This window comes from Heteronotia binoei, chromosome 21 (assembly GCF_032191835.1).
Source record: "Heteronotia binoei isolate CCM8104 ecotype False Entrance Well chromosome 21, APGP_CSIRO_Hbin_v1, whole genome shotgun sequence".
NCBI lineage: Eukaryota > Metazoa > Chordata > Lepidosauria > Squamata > Gekkonidae > Heteronotia > Heteronotia binoei.
This window is the reverse complement of record NC_083243.1, coordinates 80,846,281-80,862,991: the sequence shown is the minus strand read 5'-3', so window position 1 is coordinate 80,862,991 and position 16,711 is coordinate 80,846,281. Positions and strand designations below refer to the sequence as shown.

General features: G+C 48.8%; 1 protein-coding gene across 2 annotated transcripts in view; it reads right to left on the bottom strand.

The window, feature by feature from the left end:
• MAPKBP1 (mitogen-activated protein kinase binding protein 1) overlaps positions 1-16,711 on the bottom strand; it is a 216,215-nt gene that overhangs the window by 28,901 nt on the left and 170,603 nt on the right. For both annotated transcript variants that reach the window (XM_060263107.1, XM_060263106.1), the window contains exon 22: positions 1,396-1,544. In XM_060263107.1, the coding sequence (XP_060119090.1) occupies positions 1,396-1,544 (149 nt within the window). The remainder of the gene's footprint in view (positions 1-1,395; positions 1,545-16,711) is intronic.

The following is a 16,711-nucleotide window of genomic DNA, read 5'->3' as shown; positions in this document are numbered from 1 at the left end:
TTACTACGTTTGGCCTTTTATTTATGTTTTGTAAATAAAGGGGTATTTTGTATTTACTTAAACATGTACACCATGTTCCTGGTTTTGAAATGTACGTAGTGGGAGTTTTTAGTATGATGAATCCATAAGTTCAGGAATATGTTTCTGTCTTTTTACATTAAACTTCAAGAACTTTGTATTTAAGTATGGCATTGTTTTTTCTGCAATTCTCTGCTTTTTGATGTAGGAGAAATTACTACTAGTTTCATTTTACAACCAACTGAAGAAATATCCTTTTTAGGGTTGCCAGGTCCAATTCAAGAAATATTTGGGGACTTTGGGGTTGAAGCCAGGAGACACTGAGAGTGGAGCCAGGAGCAAGGTTGTAACAAGCATACTTGAACTCCAAAGGGAGTTCTGGCTATCACATTTAAAGGAACTGCACACCTTTTAAATGCCTTCCTTTCATTGGAAATAAGGAAGGATAGGAGCACCTTCTTTTGGGGCTCATAGAACTGGACCCCTGGTCCAATCTTTTTGAAACTTGGAGGGTATTTTGAGGAGAGGCATTGGATGCTATGCTGCAAATTTGGTGCCTCTATCTCAAAACATAAGCACAGACCCCAGAGCCCTAGATACCCGCAGATTAATTCTCCATTATACCCTATGGGAATTGGTCTCCACAGGGAATAACGGAGTGCCCAGCAGACATTTCCATCTCCCCAGCATTTTCTGATGACCCTGAAGCAAGTGGAGGGCCTCCAAACCCGAGAATCCCCTTCCCCCACCTGGGGATTACAATAGAGAGAATCACGAAGAGAATGAGAACGGTTTCTCTTTGGGTCCCCACCTGGGGATTGGCAACGCTAATCCTTTTAGCTTGGAAATCTCACTTTTTTTTCCCCCTTGTACCTTTACAGCCAGATCACCATCCTTTTCTTTGCATGTTTGTATTGAGAAATATTCTGCAGAAATTGCCCCTAGAAACATTTTGCAATGATTTTTAAAACCATTACTTCACAGTTTATTCTATACAATTACAAGTCTGCATAGGCCTATAGACAATTATATGGAGAAAATCTGATCAAGAAGACTGCAGATTTATATCCCCCACTCTGTGAATCAGAGACTCAGAGTGGCTTACAATCTCCTATATCTTCTCCCCCCACAACAGACACCCTGTGAGGTGGGTGGGGCTGAGAGGGCTCTCACAGCAGCTGCCCTTTCAAGGACAACCTCTGGCAGAGCTATGGCTAACCCAAGGCTATTCCAGCAGGTGCAGGCGGAGGAGTGGGGAATCAAACCCGGTTCTCCCAGGTAAGAGTCCATGCACTTAACCACTACACCAAACTGGCTCATATCAACTAACTGTTCTCCTTCTCTTTGCTTTTATAACTCCCATCTCCCCCTTTATACCTGAATTCCTTTCAGTATTGGAGTTGCTTTGCATTTGGAGAGAGTGCAGACCATGAAGCTCATCTTCATCATTCCCTTCATCTTCACCATCTTTGTCACTGTCTGATGAGAGTGCTGGTACAGATGAGAGGACAGAGGCAGATTCATGTCTAGGAGAAAAGTTAAGAAATAGATATATAAAATATATGGTAAATGCCAACATCCTCCATTCAAACCAGTCTGGTACAGAGCACCTTTCAGTCTCAGCAATAATGTATTTAATTTTATTTCAAATAATCTGATGCCTCAGTGGTATTAGACAACATAAATCAAAATAAAACCACCCTCTAATTCCACCCTCATGTTGAAGCCTCTACAGCCAAAATGTCTTCCTACAGCCAGTATTATGCTAGCAAAAAGGCCAGGAAAGCCAAAGTAGTACTAGAAACAACTACTGGCTGAATCTAGAAATCTCTCAAAGGGGCCTCCAGCACATAATCAAAGAAGATATGAGCCAACTTTCAATTGTACCAGATCCACAAGGTGCTATCTGAAAAAGCTACTCCTCAGCAAAGCAGCAGAAGAAAAAGCATTTAACCTAGCCAAAGAAACACTCTCTGATAGTTAGAGATGGTGAGTTGATAAAAATAAGATGGAAGTGTAGAAGGCACAATACCCCCCCCCCATAACATAGAGCACGCTCTATGAGCCCTAAGATACAGAGCACAACTACTCTATGATCAGACCACCCCACATTTAGAGGGGGAGGGGGAGAGAAGGAGAAGGGTAAGAACTCTGCTGCTCACCTTAATATGTACATTTGATCACAGGCTCAGTGTACCCAACACAGCTTAATAATACAGATAATTATTATTCAACCTTTTCAATTGAAACACTTTTGGAAACAAGATTTAGGGGGGTGGGAATTAAGAACTTGAGTGTCTGGTTGTTTTCAATGGGAGAGTTATAAGTATACTTAGATGTCCCCCAATAAAATTGATTGGATTTTAAAGAAGTGAAGTAGGGCTAAATTCTGCCCTTTGATATGTCCTCTAATCCATTTCCCTTATCTTGGGTTTATCACTACTGTAAACATACAAATTGTGCTGTGCTATATAAAGTTAATGTATTGTTTGGCAAGGGGAAAAAAAAAGATGAATTATCAACTAAAACTGTTTGCATTCTGAACATGTTTGCAAAACTTAAGAACTAAGTTAGTGCCACATTTCACTGCCAACACCCAGACACAATAAGAGAGTCCTTAACATACCTGAGATAGGTACTTAATCAAAATGGATAAGACAGACATTCCAGGGATTAGTCACGAACATAAACATTCACCAGCAGAGCATGCACTTTCCCCTTTCAGCCAAAGTAACAGCTAAACTAAGTCAGCTAACGATGGCCCATTTTTTTAAAAAAAGTCACAATCCATCAATACCACGCTGGGTCCATGATCTTACACAAGTGTACCATTAGGAGCTTTTATAGAGTTTTGTAGGTAGATGGCCACAGCAAGACACTAATCAGGAGATAAAAATAACTTGGCTGACCAAATACGGGTTAGTCTAGCTAGCTGCAATGTGTAAGTTGCCAGCAGTACAAGAATAGGACCAACAAACATTGAGGGTTTTAGCCATTGCTCCTGTATTGATCCTCTGCACTCTGCCTCCCTCTGCATTTTGTTGAAGCTTTCCCTGCCTAAGCAAAAGGTCTCTACATAGTCCTCCTTCTTGACCACTCTGTTGCCTTATCACTCTCTTTTACATAACTTCTTTCACACCATCAGTTTCAATGTCTCTGTCCAAGGTTAGTTCTTAACCTATAATAATAATAATAATAATAACAATAAACTTTTATTTATATCCCGCCCTCCCTGCTGAGGCAGGCTCAGGGCGGCTCACAAGACATGGAGTGTACCATGATTATAATAAATACAATTTATACGATATAATATACAGTTAAAACACATTTAGATAAATAAATTAAATTAAAACCAATACAAATTAAAGGTGCTACAGTACAGTACATATATATATACCAAGATGGCTAGATGTCACTTTCAGGGTTCCATCTTATAAGCCAGTTGTAAGAGGACAGTTTTACAAGCCCTGCGGAACTGATTGAAGTCCCGCAGGGCTTGCACCTCCTCTGGTAGTTGATTCCACCAATGGGGAGCCATTATTGAGAAGGCCTGCTCCCTCGTTGTTTTCAGTTTGGCCTCCCTTGGTCCAGGGATTTTTAGAAGATTTTGAGAACTAGATCTCAGTGCTCTCTGGGGGATATATGGAGAGAGGCGGTCCCTAAGGTAGGCAGGTCCTTGGCCATATAGGGCTTTAAAGATCATCATCATCATAGACCTTTATTGGCATTAATATAAGGATACAGTATACTTTAAAACCAGCAGTGACACTATAGAATATAATAAAAATTATATAATATAAAACCAGCAAAAGTTAAATGACATAAAATATAATAAAAATATAATATAATAAAAAAGCCAGCAGAAGTTAAATGGCATAAAATAGCTGTGGGCTATGCATGAGTAAAAGCCTCTCTGATTCGGATCGCAACCTGTAAAAAACAAGCAACGTGAGTAGTGACAAAGTTGTATTTCCCGTGGAGTAAAAAGCAGACCTTGGCATTATCAGAAAGGCCTTGATGGTCAGAGAGCAGAGCATCTAGGTATTTTGCTCGTGGGCTGCTATAGAAAGGGCAGTCCAGAAGATAAAGATAATAACCAGCACCTTGTAACGAACTCGGAACACAATTGGCAGCCAATGCAGCTCCCGCAGCCTAGGCTGTACATGTTCCCACCGAGGTAGTCCCACTAACAGCCTGGCTGCCGCATTCTGCACTAGCTTCAGTTTCCGAGTTCGGTACAGGGACAGCCCCATGTAGAGGGCATTACAATAGTCCAACCTCGAGGTGACCGTTGCATGGATCACTGTTGCCAGGTCGCTACGTTCCAGGAAGGGGGCTAACTGCCTCGCCCTCCTAAGATGGAAAAAGGTGGATTTAGCAGTGGCTGATATCTGTGCCTCCATTGTCAAGGAAGGCTCCAGTAGCACTCCCAGGCTCCTGACCCTGCGCACTGGTATCAGCGACGCACCGTCAAAGGCTGGTAGGGAGATCTCCTCTCCTAGCCCACCACAACCTAGGCAAAGGACCTCTGTCTTCGCTGGATTCAGCTTCAGCCCTCTCAGCTTGATCCAACCTGCCACGGCTTGCAGCGCCTGGTCCAGATTTACAGGGACTCCGCCAGTCCGGCCGCCCATCAATAGATAGAGCTGGGTGTCATCAGCGTACTGGTGGCAACCCAGCCCATGCCTTCGGGCAATCTGGGCAAGGGGGAGCATGTAGATGTTAAACAACATCAGGGAGAGAACTACCCCCTGAGGCACCCCACAATTAGGTAAGTGCCTCTGGGATAGCTCTCCTCCAATCGCCACCCTTTGTCCCCGACCCTCAAGGGAGGAGGAGAGCCACTGTAAGGCTAGCCCCCAAATTCCTGTGTCGGCGAGGCGGCGGGTCAGCAGCCGATGGTCGACCATATCGAACACAGCCAATAGGTCTAACAACAGCAATACTGCCAAGCCGCCTCGATCCAGATGTTGTCGAAGGTCATCCATGAGGGCGACCAACACTGTCTCCGTCCCGTAGCCCGGGCGGAAGCCGGGATGGTATGGGTTGAAGCGTCATCCAGGAAGCCCTGTAACTGCAGTGCCACAGCCCTCTCAATGATTTTGCCCAAAATGGAGAAATTTGAGACCGGCTGATAGTGAGCCAATTCGGCCGGATCAGATGTAACCTTTTTCAAGAGAGGGCGGACCACTGCCTCCTTCAGGGGCATTGGAAAAGAGCCCTCCAAAAGAGATCTATTTATGATGTCCCGTATAGGTCATCTTAGCTCCTCCCGGCAGGCCTTGATTAGCCAGGAGGGGCATGGGTCCAGATCACAAGTAGTTGGGCATGCAGTGACAAGGATTCTGTCGACTTCCTCCAAGCTGAGTGGGTCGAAGTGGTCCAGGATTAAACCAGAAGACATGCACGGGGCCTCGAGTTCACTTACTATATCTAATAATGGCAGGGCAGTCGTGGTGGAGCAACTGGACCTTGTCTGCAAAAAATTTCGCAAAAGCCTCACAGCCTATCTCCAATTCCTTAACATTTGGCTTGCCTTGTGGCAATGTGGCAAAATTTCGAATTATCCTAATAATTGTGCCGGGTGCGAATTTGCAGACGCAATCTTAGCCGCAAAGTATGTTTCTTTGTGGCCTTGACTGCCATCTCACAGGACCTCATAAACTCCCTATAAGATGTTCTATTCGCTGCTTCACAGGTACGCCGCCATTGCCTCTCTAGCCGTCTGAGACCTTGTTTCAGCTGGCGTAGCTCCGGGGTGTAGAAGAAGATGATATTGGATTTATATCCCGCCCTCCACTCCAAAGAGTCTCAGAGCGGCTCACAATCTCCTTTACCTTCCTCCCCCACAACAGACACCCTATGAGGTGGGTGGGGCTGGAGGGGGCTCTCCCAGCAGCTGCCCTTCAAGGACAACCTCTGCCAGAGCTATTGCTAACCCAAGGCCATGCTAGCAGGTGCAAGTGGAGGAGTGAGGAATCAAACCCGGTTGTCCCAGATAAGAGTCCGCACACTTAACCGCTACACCAAACTGGCTCTCCGTGTACCACGGAGCCAGCCTAATCCGAGGTCGTAGAGGGCGTCGAGGTGCGATCTCATCAATGGCCCTAGAGAGTCGGCTATTCCAGGTCTCAACCAGGCCATCGAGGGGATCGCCAGAGGGCCAGGAATCCCGCAAAGCCATTTGGAACCGTTCCCTGTCCATCTGGCTCCGGGGACGAGCCATAATAGGCTCGTTGTCTAAACAGGTTTGGGGTGGCATATCTACACGAGCCCTAAGGGCAAAGTGGTCTGACCATGGCACCACTTCGGTGGTTATATTGTCCACCGTAACCCCGGCCGCAAAGATCAAGTCTAACATGTGCCCGGGCTGGTGAGTGGGGGCTGTGACAAATTGAGAGAGTCCTAGCGTTGCCATGGATGACACTAGGTCCACCACCTGACAAGAGGCTGGGTCATCAGCATGGACGTTGAAGTCACCCAGGATTACCAGCCTTGGGTGCTCCAACGCCCAGCCTGTCGCCGCCTCGAGTAGGGATGTTAAGGAGCTGGCTGGTGCGTTAGGCGTATGGTATACCAGCCAGACCTCCAACCCCTCTCCAGCCTCCCACGCCAGACCAGCACATTCAATACCCTCGATCCTTGGGGTCGGGAGTGCCCTAAAGGAGTAAGCCTCTTGTATAAATAATGCCACTCCTCCCCCCCCGCCCGCTAGTCCGTGATTGGTGAAAGACCGAATAACCTGGGGGAGCTGTTTGTGAGAGGGCCACTGTATCTCCCTCTCGAACCTAGGTTTCGGTCACGCATGCCAGGTCCATGTCCTGTTCGAGTAAAAACTCTCGAAGGACTGAGGTCTTATTGTTAATAGACCTGGCATTGCATAACACCAATGACGGAGGCGAGTTGTTCAACCTGACCCTACTACCTGTCACCGTTGGGATGGGACACAGATTGGAGGGTGAACGAGAACTAACTTGTCTCGGTCTCCCTCATCTTGTCTGCTCCCACCGCCATAGTTCCCCCTCCCCAGGAGCACTGGAATCCCTAGACCAGCCATTCCCCACTGGTAGTAGCCGCTGTCTTAGCCACCACCAGTGCACAGCAATCACTAATACTCTCCAGTCCACTCCGCCCTACTAGATCCCAACAATCAAATCAACTCAATAAAACCCAGCCCTCAATTTCTCTTATATATTAATTGGTCAAATAAATAATTTAAATCTGATGGCAGTAATTAATTGTAAATCCCACCCTATTAATCCTCTTCAATTTAATTCGCCAATAATATTTATATAAATTCAGACCCAATAAATACAATAAACTAATCAAATGAGTTAATTAAAAATCAATTTTACACTAGTAATTCATAAGTGTGGAGGTAAGATGTTGTTAAAGTGCAGTGTAAATTCTTCCAGATTAAAGTAAGTGCAAGGAAGGGTGTTGAGTGTGGTATAATGTGAGGTAGGATGTTAAGAGTGGTAAAGTGCAAGTCAGTGCAAAGCCAAGCGCTGGCGTCGAGGCAGTGCCGTGCCAGATGTGACGCTGAGAGCTGCAGTCATCCTACCGGGTGCAGGATCCATCAGCCAAGGGTCCAGGTCCGGTGCTCTCCATGTAACCTGGTGAGCCCGAGGAGGGCAGAGACCCCCCTCGTGCTCCCCTGCCACGTAGCGAAGCTCCACTGTTCTCCTTCTGGAGATAATCGGTCCACTCAGGGCCCCCGCTTCGCCCGTGCACCTGGCTGCTTTTGTCATAGGCTCTCCTCTTCGGCAGCGGCACCCCGGCTTCGTCCGCCGACACCCCCGAACTTCCTCCGGCGGTGCGCCTCAGTCGCCGCGTCCGCCTTGCAAGCATCTCCGGCCCCACCCACCCTGCAGGCGTCGGTTCCACCGCCCGGCTGCTTCACTCCGCCCAGCAACGCCGGCCCTGTTCGTTGTCTGATCGGCCGCCTCCCAGTCCATGCCGCTGCCTCGGCCACTTCCGCACCTGCGGCAGGCCCCACTTGCAGTTCGGTGGCAAAACCCAGCTCCATCCACACCAACAAACACCGCAAGACCCTCCAGTGCCTCACCTCCCTCTCTAAGACAAGGGTTAACCCGTCCAGATTTTATATCGTTTTTAGGTGGCTAGTAAGCAGGTAAGAGCCCTGGTTTCAGGTTTTTCAGGAGCTCTAGCACCTGAGCTCCTGCCTCGCCGCCATCTTGAAAAAGATTACCTACCTGCCTAACTACTCTTTAGTGTTTCCACAAGAAAAAGTTCTTCTGCTTGATGGAATCCTCCAGGGATTTGTTCTTGGCCGTCTTCCCTTTATGTACTTTTCTGGGGTAACCTTATCAATTCCCATGACTTTAGAATCACTTGCACATACCTCCACTTCTCAATTTTCTTCCTTCATTCAGCTCCACGCCTGTTACAATATCTATATTGTTATCTTGCCTTTCATCCAAAGAGCTTGTAGCAGTGTACATAGTTCTCCACTTCTTCATTTTATTGTTACAACCACTCTGTGAGGCAGGCTAGACTGAGGGAGCATGACAGACTCAAGGTCAACAAATTAGTTTCATACCTCACATTCATACCCAAGTCTTCCTCAGCACTATGAAGTTTGGAGGACTGTTCAAAACAGATGGAGAAAGAAGGACAAAATGCCATGGGGGGGGAGGGACGGTGGCTCAGTGGTAGAGCATCTGCTTGGGAAGCAGAATGTCCCAGGTTCAATCCCTGGCATCTCCAAAAAGGGTCCAGGCAAATAGGTGTAAAAAACCTCAGCTTGAGACCCTGGAGAGCCGCTGTCAGTCTGAGAAGACAATACTGACTTTGATGGACCAAGGGTCTGATTCAGTATAAGGCAGCTTCATATGTTCATCACAAGCTGCTGCTGCTAATGATAACCAGTTGCGTGGTGCAACAATATTTGGAAACAGGCTGGTAACTTGACAAACTAATTGCTTGTTTGTTGCTGGAGTTGTTCAGTTCAACACTGAACCATGGTGAAGAGGCTTTCAGAGCTTCTAGATCAGGGGTGTCAAATGCATGGCCCGGGGGCTGGATACAGCCTCTGCAGGGTTCCTACCTGGCCCCTGAGCAGAATCCTGCAGCAGAATCCTGCTTTCTTCTCTGGGGCTGCTGTGACATCACAGATTGCTTTCCCAAGGCTTCTCAATCACATGGAAGAGACAGATAACCACACCTCCCTTCCCTCCATTGGCTGAGTCCCCTCCCCTCTCCTCCTGTGGGAAGAAGGGAAGAGGGGAAGGTAAGGAGCAGGCGCCAGAGACAGCTGAGTTGGAGTCAGACTCATGGCACCTCTTTAAGACCAAGTTTTCTTTCAGGTATAAGCTTTTGTGTGCAGGCACACTTCTTTGGAGGGAGAGGATACTCTTCTGCTCTGCTGTTTATTTAGAGACTTGATCTCTCTCTGTTTGTCTGTGGGAATAAGATAAAAAGGAAACCTTCTGTCTCCTCCCACCTCCTTCTCCTTTGAGAAGAAAGGGAGAGGGGAGGGAGAGAGCACACCAGAGTGAGCAAAGTCTGAGTTAGTCACTAAAACCAAGGAAGTTTTATTTTACTTCTTAGAAGGGAGGGGGGAGTCTTCAGAAAACACAAAACAAAATCCAGGAGGAGGGAGCTGTTTTGGAGGCTGAAGTTTCAAGCCATGTGCTCTGTTAATTGCAATAAATTGTTGGGGCTTCTTTTTATTTTTCCTCCGCTGTGCACGTGGCCAAATGATTAACAATCTCATTTTGCACCAGGCTCCTTCTGATTAGCCCTCCTGTTTTGCACTAGGCTCCTTCTGATTAATTCTCCCAGCAAGTGCTTCTGCAGGGTGTTTCTGAAGTCATCTAAAGGTATAGTTCTCCTCAGTTGGTGCTAGCCAATCAAAGGGGGGGGGGGGGAGAGCAGCCTGTCACTCAAGCTCTCCCTTCCAGTGAAGAGTTAACTCTTCACCCTGCCAGATTTCTGAAATTGCTGTGTAGGGAGCCTGTTGTTAAGAGCAATCTGTCACAAAGGGGCTTTTCAATGGCTCTTTTTGCAGGTTGCTAATTTTATTAATCTATGAAGCAATTAATTATGTGAGACTTATTTCCTTTTGTCCGTCCTGAACCGACTGCCCATCAGTTTCATTGGATGCCAAGTTCTCTAGCATTTGGGGAAAGGGAAGAAAGTTTGTCTTTCCCAACTATCTCCATCCTATGCATAATTTGATAAACTTCACCTAGAGAGCCTCCTGAGTAAACTTGGAGGGGGGGAAAGAGAAGTTTGTAACGATAAGCCATTTAATGTTTTCCCTTGGGTCCTAGGCTCAGAGCATTGAGCATGAGAGCAGGCTGGAGAAAGGGTTTGCAGGTTCTCCAGTCTGCCTATGTGGATTTTCCTCTGCACCTAATTTGATGCAATAATTCAGCGCAAGCGGTTAATTATCAAAGACTGTTAAATAAACAAAATATTTTTGCTAATCTTTTAAGCATGATTGTACTTTAAATAAAAAAATATCTTTAATTGTGTTTGTGCCCTTTATAAAGTTTTCATCTCCACTACCTGGCATAACATTTTATGACACACATGGCCCGGCCCATTTATGTCAGATCCAGCCCTCCTAACAAATGAGTTCAACACCCCTGTTCTGGGTAGCAACCTATTCAAGCTGATTACACCAAAAGAATTAGGTATCTTCCACTTGAGTCTCTTAATTCATCTAATACTTCTGATTATAAGTTGTTTATATAAATGGCTATTCCACATTTTTTTATTTTGTGCTGAAGCAAAATATGCTTTGCCTAATTATTTATAGTTTAAAATATGTTCATATTTTTCGTTTATATGAGCTTCTTGTAAGCGTACTATATCTGCATTTTGTTTTTTCAGTTGAAAATTTCCATGCATTTTGAAGGAGAATTCAGTCCACTGACATTTATTGGTACAAGTTTTAATTTATTCATTTTGCCCTGATGTTGTTGCCACATCCAACTTATCCTTTTCTATAATTTAGTACACCTTCTGGTGATGTCAGGGGTGTGTGGCATATGCAAATGAATTGTGCTAATGAGCTCTGTCACCTCTTTTTCTACTAAATGACCTCTGTTCAGAGAAATATTCAAGAATCTGAGGAAAGAACTCAGAAGAAAAACAGGTTTCCTACCTGTAACTGATGATCTTCGAGTGGTCATCTGTGCAGTCACACTGATGGGAGAAGGCGCTGGCGCCGATCACGATCGGTAACTTCAAAGCTGCGGATTTCCGCGCCCCCACCCCGGCGCGCATGTGCAGGCACTCCCCTTCCCTGCACATGCCCATCGGGGCAGGAGCGGACATCCCGCCAGTTCCTTCTGACCGCTGCATGATCCCCTGTGATGGACCAGCAGCAGTGGGGAAGGTGGGCGGGTAGTGTGACTGCACAGATGACCACTCGAAGATCATCAGTTACAGGTAGGAAACCTGTTTATCTTTTTCGTGGTCTCTGTGCATCACACTGATGGGAGAATAGCAAGCTAACAGCCTACCTGGAGGAGGGTTGCACGGTCCGTCAACAGGTCAACGATTGCAGAACTGCACGGCCCACAGACGAACTACGCCTCCACTGAAGGTCCAGCGCATAATGCTTGATAAACGTATGCGGGGAGGACCAAGTAGCCCCCTTGCAGATGTCTCTCAACGGCACTCCCTTCATGAATGCCGCCGAGGTTGCCATTGCCCTAGTGGAGTGTGCTCTGATCGGCCCCGGGAGAGGCCACTTGTGCAGTAGGTAGCACAGTCTGATTGTCTCCGTCAGCCACTTTGAGAGTCTTTGTGATGAGATTTTCTGCCCCAATGTGGCTGCGGCATAGGAGACGAAAAGCCTAGGGTCTTTACGCGACGGCCTCACTCTGTGAAGGTAAAAGGCTAACGCCCGTTTCACGTCCAGGGCATGGAAACGTCTTTCTGCATCTGTGGACGGGTTTGGGAAATAGACGGGCAGGCAAATGTCCCTATTCAAGTGGAAAGAGGACACCACTTTAGGTAGGAAAGTCACATCCGGTCGCAACCACACCCCTTCCGGCCGGAACTGGAGGTATGGGTCATCGCACCTTAGTGCCGCCAGTTCCCCGACCCTCCGTGCTGAGGTGATGGCCACCAGGAATGCCGTCTTCCAAGACAACAACTGCAATGAACACGGGGCCATAGGTTCGAAGGGTTTCCCCATGAGGGCCTCCAGGACCCCCGGCAAATCCCACGAAGGAGTTGGGGTCCTGACGGAGGGGTATAAACGCGTCAACCCCCGCAAAAAGTTCTTTGTGGTAGGGTGTGCAAACATCGATCGGCCTTCGATCTGCTCATGATTAGTCGAGATGGCCGCCAAATACACCCTTACAGAGGAAACTGCCAACCCCTTGTCCAACAGGGTAAGCAAAAAGTCAAGGATGCAGGGAAGACCTGCCTTCGCTGGGTCACCCCCGGTTCTAGAGGCAAACTGTACGAACTGTGTCCACTTATAGGCGTACGACTTCCTCGTGGACTCCTTTCTGCAGTTAAGTAGCACTTGCTGAACCCTTGCCGATAACTCATTCACCCGAGCCTCCACGCCGTCAGCTTTAGGTGCGGAACATCGTGGTGGACTATAAGACCCTGCTGGGACACCAATAAGTCTGGTACCGCGGGAAAGTGGTGAAAGACTCCTTCGTAAAATGGGGGCAAACCAGTGTTGTCTGGGCCACCATGGGGTGATTAGAATCCCTCTTGGGTGTTCTCTGTACAGTTTTTGTACTACCCGCGTAATCAGAGGGATCGGGGGAAACAGGTACACGTGGTAATGGTCCCATCGGAGCAGGAGTCCGTCTCCTAATGACAGTGGATCCCTTCCCCCTCGGCAACAGAACCTTTTGCACTTCTTGTTGTTGCGGGTAGCGAAGACGTCTACCTCCGGTGTCCCCCACTTCTGAAAGACAGGTTGGAGGAGAGACCAGTTGAGTTCCCATCCATGTAGGGAGGCTCCCCCCCGACTGAGAAAGTCCACGCACCCGTTCTGTTCGCCTGGGAGATGAGCCGCCGTCAGGTCTGTGTTCATCTCTCTGCAGACTTCCCAGATGCGTAAGGCCAGCATACATAGCTTCCGAGACACCGTGCCCCCCTGCCTGTTTATATAGGCCAACGCCGTGGTGTTGTCCGGCAGAATCGCTACTGTCTGATTTGCCAGCAGCGGCCTGAAGGAAAGTATAGCATGGTGAATCGCCAGAAGCTCTAAGAAGTTGATGTGATACTGCAGGTGGTCCTTGGGCCATCTGTCGCCCACACATAGGCAATTTACATGTGCGCCCCATCCGCATAGGGACGCGTCTGATGTTAAGGTTACTGCCGGACGTGGTCTGTAGAACGGAGCTCCCGCTAGCAGGTTGTGCTTGTGCTGCCACCAGTTTAGTGTCCTCAGGACTTCCCCCGGGACAGAGAATCTGCGCAGGGGGGGATCCTCGCCGCACCTGAAGCGCTTCAGGAACCACAACTGGAGACATCTCATGTGGAACCTGGCAAAGACCAACACTGCTGTTGTGGATGCCATCAAGCCTAGCAACCGCTGTATCTGTAGAGCTGTGACCGACCTGCTGTTCTGAAAAGTCCGTATCAGTCTATAATGTCCTCCGCCCTCTTCCCTGGCAGAAACGCTTTGCACAACAACGTGTCCAAAATTGCCCCAATAAATTGTACCCTCTGAGAGGGCTGAAGGCAAGATTTCTTTGTATTCACCTTCAACCCTAGCTTCTGCAATAGAGACAGGGTGGTGGAGATGTGCTGTAGGAGTTTGTTTCTCGATTCGGCCACCAGTAGCCAGTCGTCGATGTATGGGTATATTGCTATACCCTGCAGTCTTAGATGAGCCGCCACCACAACCATTGTCTTTGTAAATACCCTGGGGGCAGTTGATAAGCCGAATGGTAGGGCTCTGTACTGGTAGTGCATAGTCCCGATGGCAAACCGGAGGAATCTCCTGTGGGATGGGTGGATGCTTATATGAAAATAAGCATCCTGTAGGTCTAGCGTGGCCATCCAGTCTCCCTGGTTCAACAATGGAAGTATGCTTGGCAGGGAGGTCATCCGGAATTTTTGGTGTGGTATATAAAAATTGAGACCCCGAAGGTCCATAATGGGGCGCAGTCCCCCATCCCGCTTTGGGATCGCAAAGCAGTGGGAGTAGTACCCCAGTCTCAGTTGATCTGACGGAACCGGTTCTATGGCCTCTTTCTGGAGCAAGGCGCTCACCTCCGCTTGGAGCGTCAGTGACGGGGCGGTGTAGACGAATGTCGGGACCTCTGGTTCGTGTTGAAATTCTATTAGGTAGCCCCGTCTGATTATCGATAACACCCACTGGTCCGTTGTTACAGTGGACCGTGTTTGGTAGAAGGGCCATAGACGGGTGCGGTCCGAAGAACAGGATGGGTGGGGGAAATATGGGGAAGGACAGTCAAAGGCCCTGTTTGGGCTGCCTGTTCCCTTTCTGGCGTGATGACTGTGATGAAGTTGAGGAGTATTTGGACTTGGTGCTGTACTGTGTTTTGGTGAAAGGGGCCGTGGGCTTAGGTCTCCACTGCTGCTCTCCTGACTGCTTTGTGAATGGCTTTTTGCTCCACGGTCTTGACCAGGGTCGTTTGCCTTGTTGCCTGGACGAGGCTGGAACTCCCAAATTTCTGGAGGTGCGGATACTTTTATCCATCTCCTGTAGTACTGTATCAGTAGTAGCACTGAACAGTCCTTTCCCATCGAATGGCAAATCCTCAACATATGCCTGGGTGTCAGCTTGTAAGGCTGTGGACCTGAGCCACGAGTGCCTCCGCAGTGTGACGGCCGTGGTAAGGGTTTTTGCGCCAATGTCGCCAGCATGTTTTGCAGAATTTAACTGCTGCTTGGCCAGCGCCATGCCTTCATTCTGAATCTTCCTAACAGCAGTTTTAGTCTGCTCTGGAAGTCCTGGCAACAGCGTGGACAGTTGGTCCCATAAGGCGTATTGGTACCGCCCCATACATGCCGCGTAGTTGGCTACCTTTAGGCCCAATGCTCCCGCAGTGTAAACACGGCGTCCCAAGCCATCCAGCTTCTTGCCCTCTTTATCAGGAGGGGTGGCATGAGTCTTTCTTGCCTTCGATGACGACGCTACGACTACAGAGTTAGGCTTAGGATGATTGAACAGAAATTCTGCCATAGACTCCTGTATGTGATACATGTGATCAAGCCTGCGAGATGATATAGGTGTGGAGGCAGGCTTGTCCCATGATGCCTTGGCCGTATGCAGTAGCACCGTCGTTAGGGGAAGGGTGACCGCTGTCGACGTATCCCTCTGTACGATGTCGAACACACTGTCGGTGATGACAGGCTGGGGCTGGACTGTCGGGAGGGAGAGGGACTGTGCCATTCTCTTTATCAATTCCCCGTAAGATTTTAAATCTTCCGAAGGGGAGATGGGTTGGTCTTCCCCAAGTTTGCTAGGGGGTGAGCGCTCTTCTGGAGAGGATATTGCTTGCTCCTCCAGTACGAGTCTACCGAGGACCTCGGCGAACCATCAGGGGATTCTGATTGCTCAGAGTGTTGTGATGCTTTATCCCGACTTGGGTCTGGAACTGTGACCTCCTGGGGTGGAGGTCGAGGTGACTTCTTTTTCTTGGGAGGCTCCTCTATCGGCAGCTTCAATACCGATGCCGACGGGGTATGCTTTTGTGGTCGATATGATGTCCTGGAACGATAGGATGCCTCCGAGCGTTGGTCCCACTCAGTCTGTCGTGGTGGAAATCATGGGAACATCGAAGGCATCAGGCAAGATCCATATAAATATTGCCATTGGCGTTGGTCCCATGGCAGTGGTGGTGGTGCCCTGTCCCTTGGGGAGTCTTCCCGACGTTTTCTGGGAGAGCGGTCACCTGGGGAGCCTTCTCTCGATACTCGGAAGTCATGCCAATGTCGAGGACTCCAGGATCTGTCCCGTTGTAAGCTCCTCGAGCAATCACCTCGCACTGGCTCACGCCACAGAGTGAGGGGGGAGACTCTATAAGGGCTTCGAGATCGTTCCCGCCGAGCTCCCTCGGACCGATCCCGAGATTCAGGCTGCTCTAGTTGTATCGGGTCCGACGGACTATCCTCCCTTGCCGACCGTTGGGCTGGGTCTAAGTCGCGGTCGGAGTCTGACGAGATTGCAATTTGTGTTGACATCGACTGCAGCGTCGGTGGACTTTGTCGACGACACGGGGAGGCAAACAGCTTTAGTGGTGGAACAATTAGCTCTGCCGGGTCTGGTGGAGTTTTCGGTGAGGAGCGAGAGGCGGGCTTGCCATGTTTCAGCTTATCCGCCTTCTTCTTCTTCGGTTCCGAAGAAGCCCCTTTATCCTCCTTGGACCTCTTTGCTGGTGTAGAGGTATCCGACATTGAAGCCGAGCCCGCTCTCTTTAGGGGGCGATCGGCATTGGAGGAGGCCTTGTCGGTATCGATCACCGACGCCGAGGACTTTGGCGCGCTTTCAGATGACGCCGCCATTTTGCGCGGAGACAGCGCTTGCTCCATCAAGGCTGCGGCGAGACGAGCCGCGCGATTCTTTCTTGTTTGCCTGGACAACTTGGCGCAATGGGCACACAAGTCTGGTTTGTGCGCCTCTCCCAGGCACAGCAGGCACAGGGTGTGGCCGTCAGGAAGGGCGATTTTGCTGCCACACTTCCTGCACCACTTGAAAAATCCCCAGCGCTTT